This window comes from Furipterus horrens, unplaced genomic scaffold, assembly GCF_987537825.1.
Source record: "Furipterus horrens unplaced genomic scaffold, mFurHor1.1.pri manual_scaffold_5, whole genome shotgun sequence".
NCBI classification, from domain to species: Eukaryota; Metazoa; Chordata; class Mammalia; order Chiroptera; family Furipteridae; genus Furipterus; species Furipterus horrens.
Window position 1 is genome coordinate 9,099,787 of NW_028327175.1, and position 23,827 is coordinate 9,123,613.

General features: G+C 36.0%; 1 protein-coding gene across 2 annotated transcripts in view; it reads left to right on the forward strand.

Moving 5' to 3' along the window:
• The window catches only part of RICTOR (RPTOR independent companion of MTOR complex 2), a 93,054-nt gene that overhangs the window by 62,469 nt on the left and 6,758 nt on the right, over window positions 1-23,827 (forward strand). Inside the window, exons 17-35 of one of the 2 annotated variants that reach the window (XM_090276157.1) lie at window positions 538-703; window positions 1,018-1,119; window positions 1,245-1,291; window positions 3,038-3,173; window positions 3,542-3,741; window positions 4,463-4,589; window positions 4,966-5,130; window positions 5,308-5,384; window positions 5,801-5,879; window positions 6,867-6,976; window positions 7,374-7,461; window positions 8,596-8,688; window positions 9,028-9,134; window positions 9,687-9,916; window positions 11,785-12,793; window positions 13,076-13,147; window positions 16,234-16,411; window positions 17,442-17,526; window positions 18,327-18,560. In XM_090276157.1, the coding sequence (XP_090132283.1) occupies window positions 538-703; window positions 1,018-1,119; window positions 1,245-1,291; window positions 3,038-3,173; window positions 3,542-3,741; window positions 4,463-4,589; window positions 4,966-5,130; window positions 5,308-5,384; window positions 5,801-5,879; window positions 6,867-6,976; window positions 7,374-7,461; window positions 8,596-8,688; window positions 9,028-9,134; window positions 9,687-9,916; window positions 11,785-12,793; window positions 13,076-13,147; window positions 16,234-16,411; window positions 17,442-17,526; window positions 18,327-18,560 (3,305 nt within the window). The remainder of the gene's footprint in view (window positions 1-537; window positions 704-1,017; window positions 1,120-1,244; window positions 1,292-3,037; window positions 3,174-3,541; window positions 3,742-4,462; window positions 4,590-4,965; window positions 5,131-5,307; window positions 5,385-5,800; window positions 5,880-6,866; window positions 6,977-7,373; window positions 7,462-8,595; window positions 8,689-9,027; window positions 9,135-9,686; window positions 9,917-11,784; window positions 12,794-13,075; window positions 13,148-16,233; window positions 16,412-17,441; window positions 17,527-18,326; window positions 18,561-23,827) is intronic. The other variant, XM_090276158.1, reaches the window with a different exon arrangement.

Below are 23,827 nucleotides of genomic sequence, written 5' to 3' on the forward strand. Positions count from 1 at the left end.
TTTTTTTTCCTCCCCAGGTGTGGTTTTAAAAATCTGTTTTTTTGGCCCTCATATTTTTTTATAGTGATAGGAAAATATAGTTTATTAACTGTTCATAACTATGAATTTTTGTTTACAGTTGGTAGTAATATTCTATTCATTTTAATTCTGTCAATGAAAATACTACAATTTAACAAAACTGAAGTTTTATTATAAATTGAGGGCCTTAGGGACCATCTCAGTCCTTACTCTAGGCTTACGTCAGTAATGGTAGCTTTCAGCTTTTATTTTAGTAGTTTCTTAATGGAAAAATACACTTTCTCAAAGCCTGATAGACCTGAATTTTCTGAGTCAGTTTATGACCATAAATTTCTTAATACATTTCAGCAGTGTTCTTGATTTTTTTCTTTGTGGTTCCAAATTTGATTAAATACTATACTTTTTAGTAACAGTCTCTATCCTTGAATGTATATGTTTTAATAGAGTAATATACCAAAGTGGTCTCTTTGAAATTATGCTGGTTTGCTACAGGATTAATTGAATTTTTTTTCCCATTAGGCGAGCCAGTGCAGCCTTGAACTGTTTAAAACGCTTCCATGAAATGAAGAAACGAGGACCTAAACCTTACAGCCTTCATTTAGACCACATTATTCAGAAAGCGATTGTAACACACCAGAAACGGGATCAGTACCTCAGAGTTCAGAAAGATATATTTGTTCTTAAGGTACTGACACTAAATCACAATTTTTAACTTGTTTTCCTAAGTATGCACATACTTGCCTGGATTTTGTTATGCATATACTTGCTTGACTTCTCAATTTTATGTATGCATATGGATTTTCAGATGGCTTCCAAGTTTTATAATGATTAGGCAGTTTAGAGCTGTGTTTTTGTAACTTTTAAAGTTAAAATCCATTATTAAGTTGATACTCCATTATTAAATGAAAAATATTATCTTTTGTTTTTAAAATATAAACATAGTTTTCTGATATGAGACAATTTGCCTTGATTTTCCTTATTACTTCATGATGATTTTAGGATACAGAGGAAGCTCTTTTAATGAACCTTCGAGATAGCCAAGTCCTTCAACATAAAGAGAATCTTGAATGGAATTGGAATCTTATAGGGACCATTCTTAAGGTATGACTAGATGCTTCTTGATAATGGCTTGATTGTCTTCATTTTATTATTCATTTTAATTCATCATAATTATATGTTTGATAATTGGTAAATACATTTATAATATAAACATTATGTTTTCCTAGTGGCCAAATGTAAATCTAAGAAACTATAAAGATGAACAGTTACACAGGTATGTAAGAACTATTTTGCTTTTAAATGTAAAGAACTTAGGTTTCGAATTATACCTAATCTATTAAAATAGTAATTAGTGCTTTAAAGGTACATAAATCCATTGTAATAGTTGGTATTCTGCACATAAATACGGATGCTCCTTGACTTGTGTTAAGGTTACGTTCCTATAAACCCATCGTGAGTTGAAAGGTGAAAGTGCACTCAGTGCACTTTCTAACTTACTGAACATCATAGCTTAGCCTACCTTAAACATGCTCAGAACACGATGCACAAAGTCTCTGGCAACACAGTGCCCCATGGAGCATCAGCTGTTTCCGCTTGTGATCACGTACCTGCTTGGGAGCTGCGGCCTGCCGCCACCTCCCCGCATCAGGAGAGGGTGTTGTCCTGCGTCTCACCAGCCTGGGGAAAGTTCATAAGGTCAAAATTTAAAGTGCAGGTTCTACCGAATGCATATCTTTCACAGCATCGTAAAATTGAAAAATTGTTAGAGACTGTCTTTTCATACATTTTTATATATAGTCTTATTTTATAACCAGCAAGTATCAGTGAATTTTCTTCCTAGTTATTTAGTTTTAGAACAAGTGAAGTAGTTGAGATAAAAGTTTCTCAAATTGGGTAATATCAGCCATGTAGTGATCTTAGCCCTAATGTATGAGGGTGACAGAATAAGGACGTCACGTTTCCCTCCCAAAATGATGGCCATTATTAATATTCTACTTCTCTTTGTATCTGACTTTGGAGACTTAGCGATTCTTCCTCTTCTTTAACACGCCCCTTAATGAAGTTAATGCTCCACACCTTCCACAAAACACACTAATATTCGTAGCAGATACAGCACTTCGAGCTTGTATGCATTTTACTGCTTCTTAAGTTCAATAACTGGGCACTAGTACTGATCTCCTTGGAGAAGTAAAGAGGGCCTTAACTTCATGGTTTTGATTGTATGTATCAACTCATGATATTTTACTTAATGTCTATATTAAAATTTGAGAAATATATAGATTATATAAACTATTGGAATAAAGAAGTATAGCACTAACTTTACAATCCTCGAGAACGGCGATAATGTCTCATTCAGCTATGTTTCTCCAGCTTCCCTGACTAGCACACTTACTAGATTGGGTTGTAGTGAGTGAAATTTTAAACTAAATGGAAGCTTAGAACATAATGCTGAAAATAATAACATCGAAATATCACAAACTATGTTCATTGCTTTATAAATTCAGTTGCCAAAAATTTACCTTCAGCCTTTATACTCAGCTTTTTGCCCAATTGTAGGGGAAAAAAGACAAAGTTATGATGTGATAGTATGCTTGCTATTATCTAGAATAAGATGATTTTATAGAGAGCCATAGTGCAAAGGTTTTCATAAAATATAATAGAAGAAAATGTATGTCCAGGTAGCTTTTTCATACTTACCCAGCCTTAGCTTCTGGCTGGGTCACATCTCTTCTTCCTGCTGGCACCTTCCTTCTCCACAGTTTATTTCAGCCACCTCACTGTAAAATTCTTACTCTACAAAAATAGTCTTTAAAATGAAGGGGTTTGGGGCTTTTTGTTTTGTTTTCTTTTGGGGTGTGTGTATGTGTGTGATGTGAGTGTGTGCTTGTTAAATTTCTTGCCATTTACCTCAGTGTTTTTAGACCTAAAACATTCAAAACCGTTATTATTTTGTAAGGTATGGTTAATATTCTAAAATAACTGTTTGGTTTCTTTGCTGCTAATTTTATTTTGATCTTAGGTTTGTACGAAGACTACTTTATTTTTACAAGCCCAGCAGTAAATTATATGCCAACCTTGACCTAGATTTTGCCAAGTCAAAGCAGCTTACAGTTGTGGGCTGCCAGTTTACAGAATTTCTTCTTGAATCTGAAGAGGTAATAAGCACTTTTAATATTTTCCAGAGCAAATCTTTTTCATTAAATTTGCTCCCTTTCAGTTTTGAATATGCATAAATGATATTTAGAAACATGGAGAATGAGCAGACCTACATTTGAATCCTGCTACTTTTGTGACTTTGCGCAAGTAGTTTGCCTTCTAGAAGACTGGGTTTTCTCCTTGTAAAATGGAAAATAACATGATCTCCGTGCAGCATCGTGTCTAATGGGATTAAAAACAGTGTGTACTCAGTGATTGGTAATCTGTTACTAGTAACTTCATCATTATTAAAGTTTGGGGATTTGATTAAAGTTAATTATAGGCACTAAGTGCTTTTTTAACACTGTTACAATGTATTTGTTTTTAGGATGGGCAAGGATACTTAGAAGATCTAGTGAAGGATATTGTTCAGTGGCTCAATGCCTCATCGGGAATGAAGCCTGAAAGAAGTCTTCAGAATAATGGTTTATTGACTACCCTTAGTCAGCACTACTTCTTATTTATTGGAACACTTTCTTGCCACCCTCATGGAGTCAAAATGCTGGAAAAATGCAGTGTATTTCAATGGTGAGCATCAGTAGGGTTTTTTTTTTTAATGAAAAAAGTAATTTAATAGCAGACGTGATATTAAAGGATAAATGCTAATCAACAAGAAAAAATGACTAGTTTAATGAAAGACATTATTTTGGCTGTTTGACCAAAGGTTTGGCATCCATGTTGGGTACTTAAACTCTATTTTATTTATTTTTACATTATTTTTGGTTTTGCTTTTTATTTTATTGTATTTTTTTATTACCATTTATCCCCCTCATACCCCACTGCAATCACCATACTGTGGTCCTTGTCCGTGAGTCCTTTTTTATTGTGTTTTTCCATTACCATTTATCCTCCCCATACTCCCTTCCACCTTCACCTGCCCCTGCAGTCACCACACTGTGGTCCGTGTCCGTGCGTTCTTTGTGGCAGCGCGGATGGGCCTGGAGGGCGTTATGCTGAGTGCAAGGAACCAGTCAGAGGAAGTCGGATGCCATATGATTCCAGCCACTTAATGAACAAACTGAACTGCAGCTCTGGGCGGGGGGACGGGTGTGCGGGGGGAGGAAGGGTCAAACAAACAGGGAAAAAGGAAGTTCATGGGCGCAGACAACAGTGGTGATTCTGGTTCTGTCAGTAAATGCTTTCTTTTAGAAATACCTGTTTATATTAGGGATTTAAAAATATTGAGTGAATTAACAAGTTGATACAATAATTTCTAATAACCGTCATTATTTTCATTCTGATTTTTTAGTCTCCTAAACCTTTGCTCCTTGAAAAACCAAGACCACTTGCTAAAACTGACCGTTTCCAGCTTGGACTACAGCAGAGATGGGCTGGCCAGGGTCATCCTTTCCAAAGTCCTGACTGCAGCCACTGACGTGAGTATAACAGGCAGTAATGCTGTGTTTTCTATAACCAGATAATGCATTATTTTATAGATTTGAGCCACTTAAGATTGATTATAAAATATAAGAATAGGGGATGGAATTCCAGCTTACTATAAAATTTTAGTTCCTCCAAAGAACTCCATATAGTATTCATATTTTTACATAAAGGGGAAGAAGCAGCTAGGTAGAACAGAAGGATTTTATTTTACTAGCACTAAATGAAGTATTCATATCAAGGGCTATACCATCCATTCCAATTTTCTGCCCTTTTCAAGTAGCAAAACTTTCCCAAAACAAAGTAAAATGGGCTATTTGTGGTGAAGTTTGTGGGGTTTTTTTTTAACGTTTCTCTCATTTGTCTTTATAGGCCTGCAGACTGTATGCAACAAAACATTTAAGAGTGTTATTGAGAGCTAATGTTGAATTCTTCAATAATTGGGGGATTGAATTACTAGTGACCCAGCTACATGATAAAAACAAAACAATTTCTTCTGAAGCTCTTGATATCCTTGATGAAGCCTGTGAAGACAAGGTAACGGTTGATTGTTTTCTAATATATATAGACATCAATTTTTATTAAATATTCAGTTTTAATAGAAAACTGTGAAATTATAGTGTATATATTACAGATGTTTTGAAAATAAAGAATTTACTATCTTTGTGCAATTTGCCTAATTTGTTAATTTGCCTAATAATTATTTTATTTTAGGCCAATCTCCATGCTCTTATTCAGATGAAGCCAGCTTTATCCCACCTTGGGGACAAAGGTTTGCTCCTCCTTCTGAGGTAAATTTTAAGTAAATTTTACTTATAGTTATGTTTTTTATTGTGTTGTCTCTGGAAGTGTGCATTAGAGCTGAACTGCCGTCTGAGGAGGACGCGGCCCCAGCAGCTCGGCTGTTAACTCTGAAGGAGGCCACCTGCAGGGCCTTGGACGTCCTCCACGGACTCGTGTGCACGGCACATTCTGTATCTCATGCGCTGCATGGCGTGGACTGTGATTGGGTTCATGTGTTCTTTGGAGATTGTGAAAAGTATTTGTAATTACAGTTACAATAAATAATTATTGACTTTTTTGTGTTAGGAAGGAGCTGTTCTTAAAGTCTTTTCACTCCTTAAACAAATTTTCTGTTTGAGATATTTTAGTCTTTAACATTTTTGGTCAGACTCAATGTTAAACTATTAATTGTTTTTATTTTTAGATTTCTCTCCATTCCAAAAGGGTTTTCCTATCTGAATGAAAGGGGTTATGTAGCAAAACAATTGGAAAAGTGGCACAAGGTAACTTTCTATTGAATAAGGTTCAATTTGTATGTCTTTATCTTGAGAGATAAGTTTGTGAATTTGGAGGATTTATTACATCATCGATATTTTGAAACTGAAGATGTTAAATACTTAAATTTTATATGAACTCAAGTCTTAAATTCTATATAACTATATATTTATTCTTTTTAAAACTAGTTATTTGATAGCAAATTATTGGTTTTGTGTATATTCTGTTGAAATTTAAATCATCTCATTCTCTTTAGTACGTACATAGTATATTACTGTGTGAATGTACTCTTGTATTGATGGATATTTATATTGTTTCCAACATTTTAGTTTTGTAAATGGTGTTTGCTGCATGTTCTTACATATATATCTTAACATACCTCTTCAAGTAGGTCTCTTGGATAAATTTCTAAAAGTATATTTGTGGGGTCAAAACGTATATGAATTTAAATTTTTGATAAATACTGCCAACTGCTTTCCAAAGAGGTCCTTTCTGCCTGTCTCTTCTAAGCACTTGGAGGTAAAGACCTTATGCAGTGAAGACGGCAGTGTGATTAACTAAAGGTTTCCCATGTTTTAGTTGGAAACATTTTTTACTTTGACCTGGTTTACATCAGTGGGGAAGGATATTATTTCTTACCAAAGGTGCTAAAATGACAGAACTCAGTTAACTTCCTTTTTAAAATTTCTAATGAATATCTAGTTTTTTAGTTTTGTTTGAAAAGGAATGCAAGTAAGATGAAAAACAAAATTATTAACGTACTAATATTGACTCCATTGAAAATGGGGGCAGGGTGTATAAGCAGAAACACCTTGGGTGTGGTAGAGCATTTGCATTTGTAGTACCTTGTTCTGCTCTTTTAAAAAATGTCTTCAGTTTCCTAAAGAGATACTTATTTTTCTCATATTTATGCTATAAGATTTGCTAGGTACCTAACACATTATAAATTTAGGGAATTTATAATTCCATATACAATTAAAACTATTATCTTCCAGGAATACAATTTAAAATATGTGGATTTGATTGAGGAACAACTTAATGAAGCACTTACTACTTACCGGAAGCCCATTGATGGTGATAACTATGTTCGTCGCAGTAACCAAAGGTACCATCCAGTTAATAGAATAACTTATTGCTGGTCCTCAAATATAAAATTTAAAACCACTTTGTAATAAATTATTAATTTCTAAAGTTTTCTGCATACTTGAATGTTCTATTGCTTATACTGACAAAGGAAAAATCTTCCTAAAGAACAGAGTTGATTGCTTAAAAATTCAGTGGCATTCATAGCATACTGAGAATACCCTTAACAGATACAGAATTCGGATACCCTCCATGCTGTTGCTAGTCTCAGCTCTCTTGCTATTACTCTGAGACCAGATAAACTACTATCTTTCTAGAGAAATCCTCATGTCTTTCCACCTCTATACTTTTACTTATTTGTTTTAACTAACATATTTAAAATGAGCCAATAGGTATATCAATCAACTTTATTATACTAGATTACAGCGTCCTCATGTCTACCTGCCTGTACACCTTTATGGACAACTGGTACACCACAAAACAGGCTGCCATTTATTGGAAGTACAGGTAAAAACACAATTTGCTTATTTTAAATAGCTACAATATAGGAAAAATTATAATATTATTAAAGTATTCTTTTTGCAAAAGCTTTTCAAAAGCCTTAAGGTCAGTGACATAATTGCTTTTAAAGAGTCTGTCTTGTAACTGATTTAGGCAGTCTGTTTGTAATCCTTAGCCAATACTAGCTTGCATGCATTTCCTCGATTTATGTCACCGTTTTTAAAGCTTATTTGTTACATAAAGCCAATGAAGATCTGAGTTTTTTCCTTTATAGTGTATTGGGGAATTCCATCTTCTTAGTTAATACATACCTAAAGAACTGAGTTTCTTCATTTATCTTATTGGGAAGTTAACTGAACCTGATACAAAATCAGTAATCTTTGGTGAGCAACAAAGTATAACTTGCTATTTGTTAGAGTCTCACTATTCTCATGTACTTCGTGGAATGTGAAGGCTTAAGCAGCGGTTCTCTGAGTCTGGTATGCGTGCCAGGTTTATGACTGTGAATATGTCTTACAGCTAGGCATTGTCAATAAATAGAACCTTTTTCTTCTGTTAGAAAATAAATGGTTATAGAAGTATCTGTGTAGAATCTAGCAGTTTAGTTCCTTTTCGTATCAGTGTTCATCTCAATACAAAAGTTGTGCATAAATATACTCTACGGTTTTATATATGGGGCGGGAAAGTTTACCAAAAATTTAAATGATTTGTTCAGTGTGTCTTTACTTATATCATAAAATCTTGGTGTTAATGTTTATTTTGTATTTAAAATAAATAATGGTAATTATGACTAACATTTTTGAAATACTAAGTTTTTCATACATTTTGTAAGCGCTTTATATGTAATAGTTAATTAAATCAAACTTTATGAGACAGTTGCTATTACTATTCCTATTTAGATTAGGAAATCAAGGCCTGGAGGGATTAAGTAACTTCTTAAGGCCACATAGCTAATAAGTGCTAATTCTAGAATATTAGCTAAGAGTCCATGCTGCTTCTTAAGAAATTTTACATAAAATTGTTTTAGAAGTTTAAATATGCAAAATTTATTAAATGTAAACCTTAAATAAAGTCTTAAGATATAATAAGAAAATATATTAAAAACAATTGTTTCTCATATTTTTTTCTTTATTTCTGCAGAATATTATTACAGAACTCTGTCATAATGTCCGTACACCAGATTTGGATAAATGGGAAGAAATTAAAAAACTGAAAGCATCTCTTTGGGCTTTGGTTTGTAATAAACATTTTTATTAGATATTTTTAATTTTTTGATTTTTCTAATTTTCCCATTGATATTAAATAAATAAAAATCATTTTATTTGAAACTTGTTTTAGATTAATATTCTGAGAGACCAGGATTGTCCCTAGCCATTTAAATATTATTTTTAAGCTGGAAAATAGATGATTAAGCTATTAATTCCTAAAGTTTCCTATCTGAGATTTATTTCACATTTTATTTTTCTCTCTCATAGATGGGATTAAATTTTTCGGTTTTTGACTAGCTCTCCAAATCTCTTAAAAGAGTTACCATTGTATGAGATTGGATATAAGTGATTTCTTTTCTTTCAGGGAAATATTGGCTCATCAAATTGGGGTCTCAATTTGCTGCAGGAAGAAAATGTAATTCCAGATATACTCAAACTTGCAAAACAGTGTGAGGTTCTCTCCATCAGAGGGTATGTCATTTCGCTCAGAAGTCCTTTTAGTGTATAACATTGCTGTTCACAAATGATTCAGGGTAGTCCTTTAGAACTATTAATTCACGGGAAGTCCCGATGATAGAAAAGATTTTTAAACGCATTAAATTAAGCATCTCAAGGACCTCCTTGTTTAATTTTTTTTCTCATTATAATATTGAAGTTTCCCTTGCAAATGGACAGTGAAGTATAGTGTGTGCCTAAATGTTCCAGTGGTCCAGTTCCCCAAATATTCCAGATTTATTTCTTAAAGGGAAGAAAAAGCTAATAAATGTTTTGTTTTAAGATCGCATTATGTTCTTTTAAATTATTTCATTGTAATTAATATTTTTATTAGGAAAGTTTTCGTGTTATTTATTGCTTATAATTTACCCCTAACTTGTTTTAATACATTTTTCCACAAACTTAACAATTCTTAATGGCTTTTGAAGAAAAATCAAATACGTAACAGGCAAACTAATGTTTTGTGATTGCTTTAAGAAATCTCAGTTTGGAGTTATAAATGGTCGTTACTACATCTTCTATATACAGGACCTGTGTATATGTTCTCGGGCTCATATCCAAAACCAAGCAAGGCTGTGATATTCTAAAGTGTCACAGCTGGGATGCTGTGAGGCATAGTCGCAAACACCTGTGGCCAGTGGTTCCAGACGATGTGGAACAGCTCTGTAATGAACTCTCGTCGATACCAAGCACCTTAAGTCTGAACTCAGAGTCAACCAGCTCTAGACATAACAGTGAGAGCGAATCCGCACCGTCAAGTGAGTGTTGTGCCAGAGTTCTGCAGAGTCAGCCAAGCTTGCCGTTCGTGTTTGTGGTACCAAAACTTACGTGTATTTGTTGCCTTTCTAATCTACCTTTTTCTGAGATAGTTTGGCAATAGTAGCTGCTTGAAGAATGCATATTTTTTTCACAGCAGGATATATAGCCACAACCTACCTTGTACTGTCTCTTTGCTTTCTGAATAGCCTTTGGCAAAATCCTACTTACAGAGTTAAATAATAAGCCATGTACCAGAAAAACCATTCCCCTTTTTTGCTTGTCATGTGATCTAATGAGTAAATATTTATTTGCCTGCCTTCTTCATTTACTTATTTATTTATTTTCCAGATACACAGATTGTTGACTCAGAATATATTTGTTAAAAGATATATTCACATGCTCATTTTTGAGAAAAGAGCTAAGTTTTAAAATTAAACAGTTAAACTGTTAAAAGATGGAGTATCAAAAATCAAATAAAAAACGGTTTGTGATTTTAAGCTCTATGCTAAATGTTATTATGTGTATAAAATTTAAGACTTGTTTTTTTAAGAAGATAGTGCAACATTTATCAAATCATATTTCACCAGATCTAAGATACCATGACTTATGAGATGTACCTGTGTTTTTATACGACTAAAAAAGAAGATGCAGCATATTAAACTAGGACATATCCCTGATTGCAAGATGCATCCTAAGTTTAGAGATATTAAGTGTGAAAAATGTACATCTTACAGTGGACTGAATAGGGAAATACAATGCAATATGCAAGTTTATTTCTCTGATTTTATTTTTGCCTTTCAAAATACATTTGAAGTATTTTATAATTTTTCAATAGAATAGTTAAAGATTGAAATAGAATAAAATCGTATAGATGTCATTAAACACTTGGGTTGAATTTTTAAAGAGTTAAGCACTGAATTTAGATCAGTTTCTTAGTACCTAAGGCAAATGAGAAATATAATTGGTTTAAATATGGTTCTTTCTAAGTATATTTTCTTTTAAGACTGGGAATTTATTTATTATAAGATTAATTTTTCCTCCCTATTGTGATTTGAAGAATAAACCACCAGGAATCTGTACCAACTATGTGAACATCCATGGTCAAGTCTTTTTTTTTTCTTTTTAATTTTATTCTGAATATTTGGAGGTTTTGGAAACTCACTGGAATAATGAAAAGAAACTTCATGAAAGCTGTACCATGAGTAGTCCTATAGTTTTTCTTTGGAAATAACAGAAGAACCTCATGACATAATTTTACATTTTATTTAAGTCCAAACTCTGGGTCTCAAGGAAGCTCTGTTTCCCCCCCACAATATTTTTTAATTGAGCACAATTTTTTTATAATACAGAACAGTGAAATTCTTTTTGAGGATGAGAGGGGAGATGATACTAGTTTCCTAGGACCGGCTTAAAACAGAAGTTAATTCTCATAGTTCTGGAGGCTGAAATCGAGGGGTCAGCAGGGCCGTGAGCCTCTGCAATTCTGAGTGACCCGTTCCTTGCCTCCTCCTGGCTTCTGGTGATAGTCGGCAGTCGTTGGCATTCTCAGCTTGCAGCTGCCTCCCCCAGATCTCTGCGTTTGCATCCTCCCTGTGTGTCTGTCTTTCCACTGTTCCCCCGTCGTATAAAGACACCAGTCATATTGGATTGAGGGCCCACCCTACTCCAGTGACCCCGTCTCAGCTAATCAAATCTGCAACAGCCCTGTTAAGGATGCGCTTTTTCTGTGGCTCAGCAATTTAACCCTTCATTTTTGACAGTGTTTACTTCACATGACTTTAAAATGTCCTGAAATATGTCACTACTCGGTACCATGATTGTGCTGGCCATTTTTACACGCTCTTATTAACCAGTCCTTTGGTCACAGGTATGTTCGTAATGGAGGACGACCGGTTTGGCAGCAGCTCCACAAGCACGTTTTTCCTCGACATCAGTGAAGATGCAGAGCCAGCCTTTTACGACCGGCCCGGACCTGTCAAGGATAAAAATTCCTTCCCTTTCTTTGCTTCTAGCAAACTTGTGAAGAACCGTATCTTAAATTCACTTACGTTGCCTAATAAAAAACATCGTAGTAGCAGTGATCCAAAAGGAGGGAAACTGCCATCTGAAAATAAGACGAGCAACAGGCGGATCCGAACGTTGACGGAGCCCAGTGTTGACTTCAATCATAGTGATGATTTAACACCCGTATCCACAGTACAGAAAACCTTACAGTTAGAAACTTCATTTGTTGGGAATAGGCAGATCGAAGACACTGGTAGTACTCCAAGTATTGGGGAGAATGACTTAAAGTTCACCAAGAGTCTTGGTACAGAGAATCACAGAGAAAACACTAGCCGAGAGAGGTTAGTTGTGGAGAGTTCAACGAGCTCACATATGAAGATACGTAGCCAAAGTTTTAATACAGACACTACAACCAGTGGGATAAGTTCGATGAGCTCAAGCCCTTCCCGAGAGACAGTAGGTGTAGATGCTACGACTGTGGACACAGACTGTGGAAGCATGAGCACTGTGGTAAGTACGAAAACTGTTAAGACAGGCCACTACCTGGCACCACAGTCCAACCACCTGTCTCTCTCCAAGTCCAACTCAGTGTCCCTGGTGCCTCCGGGTTCTTCTCATACGCTTCCTAGAAGAGCTCAGTCCCTTAAAGCACCCTCTATCGCTACAATTAAAAGTCTAGCCGATTGTAACTTCAGTTACACGAGTTCTAGAGATGCCTTTGGCTACGCGACACTGAAAAGGTTACAGCAGCAAAGAATGCATCCGTCTCTGTCTCATTCTGAAGCTCTGGCGTCTCCAGCAAAAGACGTGCTCTTCACTGATACCATCACCATGAAGGCCAACAGCTTCGAGTCCAGGTTAACGCCGAGCAGGTGAGTAAATACACGTTTAAAAATGAACAATAATGGTTGCATTTTAACATACTTAAATGTAGAACCTAACCAGGTCTTACATCTGCATAAAAGCCTCTGAACTGACCAGCTGTTTACTATGGTAGGCTATAAGCTCCTAGTTACCCGATATGATCTGAAATGGATTCTTGCAGCTGCGAGGGGGGAAAAGAAACTCCTTTTAGGCCCTGAAAGTAAACATATATGCTTTGCAAGGACATATAAGTCACAAGCTCTTTTTTATTTATTTCTCGCTTCTGCAAGGATTGATTTTAAAAAGAAGCATGTCGGGGGAATCAGGAGCTTAAGACCTACAATAACAAACAACCTTTTCAGGTAGGTCAATTTAAGGCTCCAAAAGTTGACCTTTTTTTTTTTTTTTTTTTTTTTTTTTTAATAACTGAAAATTTCAGTGAAATTCTTTTTAGTTTAAATAGCTGTGATTATTAAGTAGGAACCTAATGAACATTAAATGAATTACTTGGCCCTCAGGATTCAGCAATACCAATTTGCTTGTGCCCAAAAACATTTAGGGCACGGATCCCAAGCCCCCAGGGCCGCAAGGGAAGCCCACCTGAGCTCTTTCTCCTGTGTCCCCGCCCCCTGCCCTCATCCATGGAAAATCTGGTCCCTAGTGCCAGAAAGGTAGGGGACCGCTGATTTAGGGAATTCCTATGCCATAGCTAAAGATGATAGCAAGCTGGCCAAAGGAAACAATTTAGATATGCAATATTATATTTGATTGTTGCAAAAATTTCTTTACCTGTTTTTGTTGTTTCTTGTTGGGCCAAATAGTTCTAAAAACGTTACTATTCATTTACATTTATTCAGTATTTGTCAAGTACTGAGAATAGTGCCTGGCACATATTAAGCATTCAGTAGAAGTTAGCTGTTATTACCATCATCTCATTATTATTGGTAACCATTTCTTAATGTAATTCATCTGGCTCTTAACGTTACCAAAATCTTAATCATGTTAAGAAGTTATTAAGCATTTTTTTTTTAATAGTGCTAACACATTTAGTAGATGGGGTTCCTGGTAGTAGGTAATTTTCTCTCTTGTATGGTCGCATAAATTATGCAGGAACGTTTCATTTACCTGGAACACACTGGCTTTGGCAGCCTCATCAGTTCAGAACAAAGCCAGACAGACCTCTCATCAGCTCACCAATATAAATCTGCACAGTAAAATTCATGAATTCTATTCAAAGGAGGTACCTCTGACCTGCATTCAAAGTTTATTAACATTTATTCTAACAGCTTAGATACCGGTTTTCAGGCCCATAGAAGCAACAATTAGAAGTTTCTTCTGGTAGGCACACTGTAACAGGAAAGGGCAGCTGATAAAATTGATAGTGGAGGAGGAAACTTTGCACACTACAAAAAAGTACAGTATTTGAAAACTGCAAGACCACAGCACCCTAGTAGCATTCAGTCAGGGGCAATGAGTAACATAGTACCCTGCATTAAACAGTAAGAATACCACCATCTTATAGCTCAGTGCAATGACCAGAGTGCTATTAATTCAGAATTTTCCAGTTAAATTTATTGTATCTCACTGAAACAGGCATTTCTATCCAAGTCGATTAAAGCATAGATTAAAAATTATAGTGCTTAAATAGTTATAAGAATAAATTAGGAAGACTTTTACCCCAAGTTCTTATTTTCTAACTAATCAGGGTTCTTAGGATCTTATTTCCTCTATTCTCTGTTAGAACAGGAGAAGGTTTGGAAATTTCCTAGAGTAAAATGCCAGGTCATTGGTATTATAAAGAATGAACAGGTGTTTTTAATTTCTTGGGAGAGAAAAAAAGAAAAAGAAAAAGCAGTCAAGAGAAAAAGAAACAGCTTATACAAGGCCATGAGACCGTAACAGTTTGATGTTCATCAAGTCTTTCATTTATTCTTCAAATTGTATTGAATACTTAGTTTACACTAGGTTCCATGGAGGAAAAATTGTGTTGGCATTAGCCTTCCTGTTTCTGTTCTTTGGTTAGTTCAGAGAAAATGAAAACAATGGACAATAACTACAAATTTACTTTAAAAAAAATGGTTTTGAACCCAGGCCAAGAAGATATTTTGTTTGTTCATTTTCTTAGAAAATTAGAGAGGCACCCTGATACCTGTGGTATAATGGAGAGCATGAATCCAACAATCTCAGAAACCATATATCACTGAGATAATACCTTGGAGCATATTAGAAAAAAGACTGAAGTAGGAATCCTTAGTCCTGAGTTCTAATCCTGGCACTGTGTGAATGAACTTGGACAAAGTTCTATAAACTATGCTGTAATGTCTCATCTGCCTGGAATTCAACAGCTTTGCAAACCTCAGCAGTTAGAACAAAGCCAGACAGACCTCTCCGTTGCCCTCTGTTATAAGTCTGTGCGGTAAATATCTACACTCCATGTGCCCCTGTAGCAGAGATGGGACTAGATCAGACATTTTAAGCTTTTTCAGTGTTGCTTTTTAAGTAGAGAATTTGTTTCGTCACAAAATCATTTCTGTGGAAACCCAATATGTGGAATAGATTTTAAAAATAGAGCTACTCTGGCTGAAGTAGTGATTGAAAAGTTAAGTAATTCAGTAATTCCTTCTGTCCACTCCAGTAGACCTTGAGTTTTTTGGAGTTAGAGAGGTGTAACAGCACAATTTAGAAACCACTGACCTGTTTTTTGAAATTAAGAGTGGTTTTTGCTGTGATAATCTTAATAGCTATTGTTTATGAGGCATTTATTTTATGTGCTTTACAAATAATTCTTTGCTTTAATACCAGGCTACATTATTACATTTTAAATGACTTGCGTTTCCAAATATCAGTATACATATACTGTGGAACCTTAAGTAGTTCCCTGTACATACGCAATACAAAGCAGGTAAATATTTTAGCTTGTCTGTTGCATGAACAAGAATCTGTCTGAGAAAGGTGTACCTTATATCAGTAGGTCATGTTTGTTAGTGAATCACTAGTAAGGAGTACGTTGAGGAAATACCATTATTTCCTACAAGACTATCTTATAATTACAAATTATACCGTTTTTGTTATTTTGAATCTATCTTCAGTATTATGTGAATCTTATGTCGATAAGGCATTTAAAGGAATTATCTTTCAAAGGATGATAAATAATTACTCTTATTTTTCATGAAAATAATAAAAAGAGTTATACCTGGGGGACCATAACAATTGTTTTTTGGTAACAGTCAACATTAATGATGACCTTTTGTATATCAATTTATAACAGCTCAATATTTTCAAGTATTTAAATGTTCTCAGTTAATACAATGGCAGTGTTTAATACTTGACTAGCTACTAGCTGTTTATCTTTTATGAAGATATGAAAATAAATTAAAACTTCCTTATGTGGTTAATATGTGTTACAAATCAAGAAGCTAATGCAGGTGGTTTTTTTGTGGTATTATAGGTTCATGAAAGCTTTAAGCTATGCTTCATTAGATAAAGAAGATTTGTTAAGTCCTATTAATCAAAACACCCTGCAGCGATCCTCCTCAGTGAGGTCTATGGTGTCGAGTGCGGCCTATGGGAGTTCAGATGACTATATTGGACTTGCTCTTCCGGTAGACATCAATGATATATTCCAGGTATCATAAATCCTATTGTGCTCTTATCAGTTGGTTTCCTCCTATTTTATGTTCATAACTGCTTGCTAGAAAGTAGAGAGTGAATACTAATTTGGGGAAAGTGATTTTAAAGACAGTTTTACTTAAAGAAATTTTATGAAAATTATTTTACCTTTCTCAACTGTTAAATATTATTATTGAGTAACAAGAGCGTTATCTTCCCTTCTGATGCCTTGAATGTTAATGAGCATCTGATTTGGTTTCTTTATCAGTATATCCTTTATAGAAATTGAGTGAATTCCTAACCTTGTTTTTTAGTCACATTTGACTTATTCCTTGTATTTTTTTAAAACTTGAGCTACATTTGACATAACATAGTATAAGTCTGAGGTGTACGTTGCATCCTCTGTTTTTTTAACCCTTGATCCTGTTTATCTCACACAGGACAGCACATGTTGTGCCCAGTCATACAAGGTGGCCCTAGGCCCATGCGATAACCCTGCATAGTACTAAAGAGTACACATTTGCTCAGAAGTCTAAGCACATTTTGAATAAAGTCTAAAATAATTGCCCTGGCTGGTGTGGCTCAGTGGATTGAGTGCCGGCCTGCAAACCAAAGGGTTACCAGTTCGATTCCCAGTCAGGGCATATGCCTGGGTTTCAGGCCCGGTCCCCAGTTGGGGGCGTGCGAGAAGCAACTGATCGATGTATCTCTTACATATTGATGTCTCTCTTCCTCTCTTTCTCCCTCCCTTCCCCTGTCTCTAAAAATAAATAAATAAAATTGAAAAACTATTAAAAATATTTTTTAAATATTCTAAAATAATTACTTTAATATCCATTTAAGTCACTTAAGAATAGATAAGGATTTAAGAGTTACTTATTATTTTGTCAAGTTTTGGTAATTTAACAAACTTAAGTGAATTTTTTTCTGTAGGTTCATGTACTATAATAATTCTATTTAAACTGTATTTCATTTGATTTTGCTAATAATTCATAAAGTTGGCTTCTGTTTAATAGCAAGATTTACCATGACTTATATCTGTTATAGGTAAAGGATGTTCCCTATTTTCAGACTAAAAATGTGCCTCCACAGGATGACCGCAGCCCAAGAGTGCTCACTCATGACGCAGGAGGTAAGGCCTGGTTTTTGTCTCGTGAGACTTCTCTTTACAGGAAAAAGAAAAACATTTTAAAGAAAGTAGAAAGAATGTTTTTTTCAGTAGAATGATACTGTAAATCCAGGGGTACTTATTATTTACTTTCGGATCGTCTTTAAAATTATACCAAAATAATTGTTTAAGTTCATTTAAGATTAAACCACAAATATTTGTGTGTGTGTGTGAGGGACTTAAGAAAGTTTTTTTTTCAACTAAGTACCCAGGCTCTAAAGACAAAAACTAGATCAGTTACTTCTCTTTTTAAAAAATAATATATGAAAAATGTGCCACATTAATCCTCAAAGGTCCAAGAAATATTTGAGCAAAGGAGAAAGAAAAATGTACTTATACATTACATGATTTCTTCGTTATGAACTATAATATTTTAATGACTGTACATATCAGCCACAGGTTTAAAGCTTTATAATCTTGATTATTGTTTTTAAACAAGTGCCTCTTTAGATTCAGAATTATTACTTTATGCAAATATTGAGGATAACTGAAATGATGTCTTAATTGTACAATCTCCGTTTTGCATTTTGAATCTAAAATTTTGCATTAAAGTAATATAAACGTATCTGCTGACTATATTGTTTTCTTAATTAAAACACATTATTATTTTCTCTTCCCAGTTAAGTTTAGACTCTGAATGATAAAAAGAGTGCTGGTTTTCTTTTCTAGCTTCTCTCCTGTAAAATTTTTATAGCTTAAGGCACCTTGAAAGAGTGTCGTTGGTACTATCTTTATCAGATTGTTTTATATTTACTCATGCTCAGGTCTTCCGTCTGGAACTGGAGGTCTTGTAAAAAACTCCTTTCACTTGCTGCGGCAGCAGATGAGTCTTACGGAAATAATGAATTCCGTGCATTCAGATGCTTCTCTATTTTTAGAAAGCACAGAAGACACCGGACTGCAGGAGCATACAGATGATAACTGCCTGTATTGTGTCTGTATCCAAATTCTGGGCTTTCAGCCCAGTAACCAGCTCAGTGCAATATGTAGTCATTCAGGTGAGTGACGGTGTCCGTCTGGATGGATCCACCTCAACTGGAATTGGCCGCAGTCACAGGTCGCCGCGCCCCCCAGCCCTGTCGGCCATCCCTCGGACTCCATTCTCAGACCTCAGTCTTAGTTCAGTCATTCAGCGTCTCCCTGTTGGAGCAGTGGGGTTTCGGTCTCCAGTTCCGGCCCCTTCCAATTTGCTTTCATACTGTTGGTGAAATTAATCCCTTGGCGGTTCTTTACTGTCTGTTCATGCCCAGCGGACAAGACTCTGTGTGATCTGTCTAGTGTCTTTTTTTTACTGTTCTCCTCTCTCAGAGTTGACATACCATTACCGACTGACTTGAAGTTTTTAAACAAATTGTGTTCTTTTCATGATTCTAGGCATGAAAGATGTGTTTTCCCTGCTGTTTCTTCTTGTCCCCCCCCCCACACACACACACATGCAATTCACACACAAACACACTGTTTCGCAAGTCCACCTCATTGCAGATGTTGAGGCCATTTTATCTGAGTTAGATGTGGGCCCGCCTTCCCCTCTACTCTTATTGCCCTTTGTACATAGATCACTTTTGATCATTGTAGCTTGGTTACTTTTTTCCCTTCCACTCATTAAGTTCCTTAGAGTATGGTTTGTTATGGCTTTTCATTTTTATAGTTCTGATACTTAACCTCATATTGCTTTGTATAGTAGGCACTCAGTATGTTTTTGCTGAAGGAGTAAATAAAGCAGACCCAGTTTGAGCTTTTTTGTATGATTCAACACATGACATACATTAGCAGTTTTCACATTAGTGTACATGTTTTTAAATGCAGTATTATATTTGTACCCTTTCTTGGTGAATATCACTTAGCTACCCTCAGGAAAACCTAGTGATGCCAAAGTCCTCTGGATCACGCTTTCAAATTTCCCCCTGGCGTTATGAGTCAGAGCTTCCCGACAAATGAGCTACAGACAGGATATGGGTGTGCTGGGATATTAATCCCCTCCATGCATCCAGGCCCCTGTAGGGCCTGGGGTTCTCAAACCCCTGGATAAGGCACCTCCCCCTGGGAACAGCCCTGTGAGTGAAAGCGCTTGAGCAGATGGCTCTGAAGTGTGGCACACAGTCGAGGAGGTGCTGTTGGAAGTCATTTGGCAACATACATGCATCATTTATGGTATTTCTGGGTCTGCAAGTTCTGCTTTTTCATCAGTCATCCAGCAGTACTTATGAAGCACTTACTGTGGATTTTTGCCATGCTTCTTACTTATTTACCAAATAAGAAGTAGGGAAGCCAGCCCCTGTGTACCCAGGCGCGGACAGTCACAGCTAGTTCAGGTCCGTCTGTGGTCCGTAGGTGGGAGAGGCTCGAAGCAGCACCCTGGAGTGGGGGACGCGTGAAAGGCCTGCTGCAGCAGAGGCACCGCCCGCAGGGCCCCGGCCCGCTGTGCAGTCACTGAGCCTTCACTCGCTCACGCTGTCAACATAATAGTCACCACACCACTACCATGCTGGGAAAGCAGTTGAGAGAGAAAAAAGTAAAGACATTCTTGTACTCTTTGAGTGTTAGTCCAGTAGGGAAAGAAATGAATTGATTGATCGATAGCTCCATCAATCAAATCAGTTGTACAGATATAGTACTGCAGCTGTAAAAAGTCTTGTCTGTGATAGGTACAAGTATTAGCAAAGGAGTATAACCAAACAGGTCAAAGAAAAAACTTCTGAAGAAGCTAATATCGAGCCGTGGTGTAAAAAGTGAAGACGCTGACGAAAAGAAGGCTGGGTTAGAGAGAACATTAAAGGACATAGGAGGAGCCTGAGCAGAGGTCTTGGATGAGAGTGAGTACGGGTACTAGAAGGGACTAAAGTGACACTTGTGTGGATTGAACTCAGAAAGCAAGGGAGAAGGAGGTACAGGATCAACCTGGAAAGACGTGCAGAGGCCAGGCCCTACAGAGCCCTCGTGGCCCGAAGTGTGATCAGCAGCCCAGCAGCACAGCACGAGCATCGCCCAAGAGCGTATCCGAATTGCAGACTCTGAAACTCCGCCCGCAGCCGGACTCAGAGCCTGCATTTTAACAAGACTCCTACATGGTTCATGTATACAATGAAGTTTGAGAAGCACTGCTGGAGGCTAGAGTAGGGGTTTTGTATGTAGGAAAGAAGACATCCTCATCCATGGACGATAACTAAAAAAATAGTCCTACTAGGGTGTACAGGGGAAAGAACTGGTAATGGAAAAAATATAATTTAAAAAACTATTAAAAAAAAAAAAGAATTTAACCCTTTGAGTGCCATATGTAATTTGAAATTTGGATCAACATGAGAAAAAGTTATATCAATATATAACCTGAGGTACAAAAGAAGAGAACAAAACATAAGATACGAATTATTCCATTGTTATTTACATTTATAGCCATCGAAAAAAGAGTAGCTGGGAGCAACGGCACTTTTGGGAAAATTTGTCAGCGTCGCTCATGGCGACATTGGCACTCAAAGGGTTAAAAAATAGTCCTGCTGTTTAATCATTTTTAATGAGGTGTCAGGATTTGAACACAGAACCGATATTTAGTAACATTATATTCTGTGTCTTCCCCCTTCACAATGTTTATGCATTGTATGTGGTGCTACTGTGCAAGGCAAAACGTCAGCCTTTCAAAATTTAGTATTACATGTTTTTGTTGGGTCTACTTTATATATATCATCACATTTGCCCTCATGTCTAACTAACTTAGAGTAAGAAACCCTCCTATATTAGGCCACACCATCCGTGCAAGTGAAAGCATTAGAAAACAACCAGCCAACTCTAACAGACAGCATAGCAGTAAGATGGGTTTGAATGTCTAGGTTAGTAAATTGACAATTTGTGGGGAGCATCGAGAAACTACCCTGGGGAGAGGAAGGCCTTATAAAGACACAGTGCTGGTTTTCAAAATTGTTTAAGCTGCAGAACCCATGTTTTAATGAAAATCTGTACAAAAGACCAGTGGTGTGCAGATGACATTGGAAGGGGAATGATGAACTGGACTCCTCTCTCCCTGGCCTTGCCCACGTGATAAGGTGGTGGGGTGAGGGGAAGGAAATGCTAGGCTTTCCAGACACACTGAAGACCACTGACGTAGACATAGAGCTGTGAACTTTGGTGTCAAGAAGACTTAGGCTCCTCTTTTCCACCTAATTAGTTATTTGATTTTGAGCAGTCTACCTAATTTCACCGAGCTTTAGTCTTTATTTTTGCTTAAATCTCTAAATGAGAATAATGATACATACCTTATGATGTTTTGGTATTTAGTAACATGTAAGAAAGATTAACATTAAGTAAGCTCTCTGTAATTGGTAATTCACAGTAACTTGTTTATGTTAGAAATGATATTCTCTCAAATTCTGATAGTTCATTCATAGTAGGATCTTATTGTGGTCCTAAGGGAAATTTTGCTCACTTTTATATCTTCTGCTGCCCAAGAAAATTGGTTATCAGGTGGTTATATTTTTAGAGGTAGAGCTCCTCACAGAAATTCTTAATTTTTTAATAAGTAATTGTTTCGGCATTTCCCATAGCAATTTTGGGATTTACTACTTTATGGCAGAAAAAAATTAGCTTATGATGTTTTCTGAATTAACCCATATGGATTTATATATTATATTTGCTTCGAGCTTTTTATTTTTTGCCATGTACATCATGCCTGCATTTTTAATTAAAAGATAAAGCTAAACTAAGAATGTTATTAGTTAAAAATAGAGGAAACAATAAAAGCAACCAACTATAATTAAGAAGCTAACCATCGATCATGTAGCTAAAACAATTAGCTTATGGACATAATATTCCATCCAAATTAAAAATAATCTTAAAATGCCTTGAGTAAAAGTGTGTCTAAGATTCATTGCATTGAATACTTCTTAAAAGAAGATAGAAAATAAAGGTTCTTAAAGGTAAACACCGTTGACTGAGTATGCGTGGTTTTGCCCTCAGCGGACTTGCGTGCTAAGTTGTCTTCCATGCGTGAGAAAAAGTAGGCCAGCTAGCAGTTCTCCTTCCCGTTTCCAAGAGTGTTTGCTTCTCCTTTATAAAGTGTCCACATTTTTCCCACATGTTCTCTGAAGTTTCCATTTAACACTTAATTGGGTCATTTAAGAAGTTCATTCATATGGCTTAGTGTGTTTCACACACACAAAAATACATCCTATGTAAGAAATGCCTTCTGTTATGATTTTACTTAAGATGCTGTTTCTGATCTTCCAAAAGGGATGAACTAATTACTATACTGGAACCTGACTTCTCTAGAGAAATGATGTTTTTTTTAATTAGAATAAATGACATCTTTAGAAATAGGATGCAATTCTAGCAGATTAAAAATGTTAGGGTTGTTACTGGTTTAAAGTGAGGCTTAAACAAATCAGCTTATAACTTTTTAGAAACAAATCAATTGAAGAAAGTATAACTTTCTTATCATTACTTGTGCTGGAACATTTTCTCATTTTACTCCCTGGATAGTTCATCAACTGAGTCTTAACATTCATTTCTTACCTGGTTATTCAGCATTACTGGTTTTTAAGTACATCTTCAGTTCTCAGATCTTTTGACAATAGGCTTATTTTTTAAATTAATGTATAATTTAAGTAGCATGTTTTACTTTTAATTGACTAACAGACATGTGATTTTCTTAATAACTAAAATTTTAAAACTATGCTAAATTTATAGATCTTTTCCAATGAGTTAAAGTCCTTTATGCTTAGTATTACATAAATCATAATCTTAGGAGGTGATTACAGGTGAGATGAGGTGGTAATGTTTCTGTTCTGTGGAAAACTACCTAGGAGAGGTAGTGCATGTTAACATTGGTCTAGTTTCCTGGACTTTTAAAAATACACCTTTTGCCTTAGACAGGTGGCTGGTTGGTTGGAGCATTATCCCCTACACCAAAAAGTTGCAGGTTAGATTTACAGTCAGGGAGCATACGTACCTAGATACCTAGATTGCGGGTTGGATCCCCCACCTGGGTGCTTACGGAGGCAGCCCCACGTTTCTCACATCAGTGTTTCTCTCTCCCCCTCTATCTCCCTCTTTCCCTCTCTCCTCTAAAATCAATAAACATCTCCTTGGGTGAGGGTTTAAAATAATGTATGTATACTTTTTTCCCCTCTACTCTGACAGTGTGCTGTAGTGAGAAAGTACTGGACTGCTATCAGGAGTTGTTACCTTCCCACTGTGTGTCTTCTTTCTGAACCTCTTCATGAGATGAAACCTTTAATTTCCAACATTTTTTATAATACTAAGGTTGTATGATTTTGTG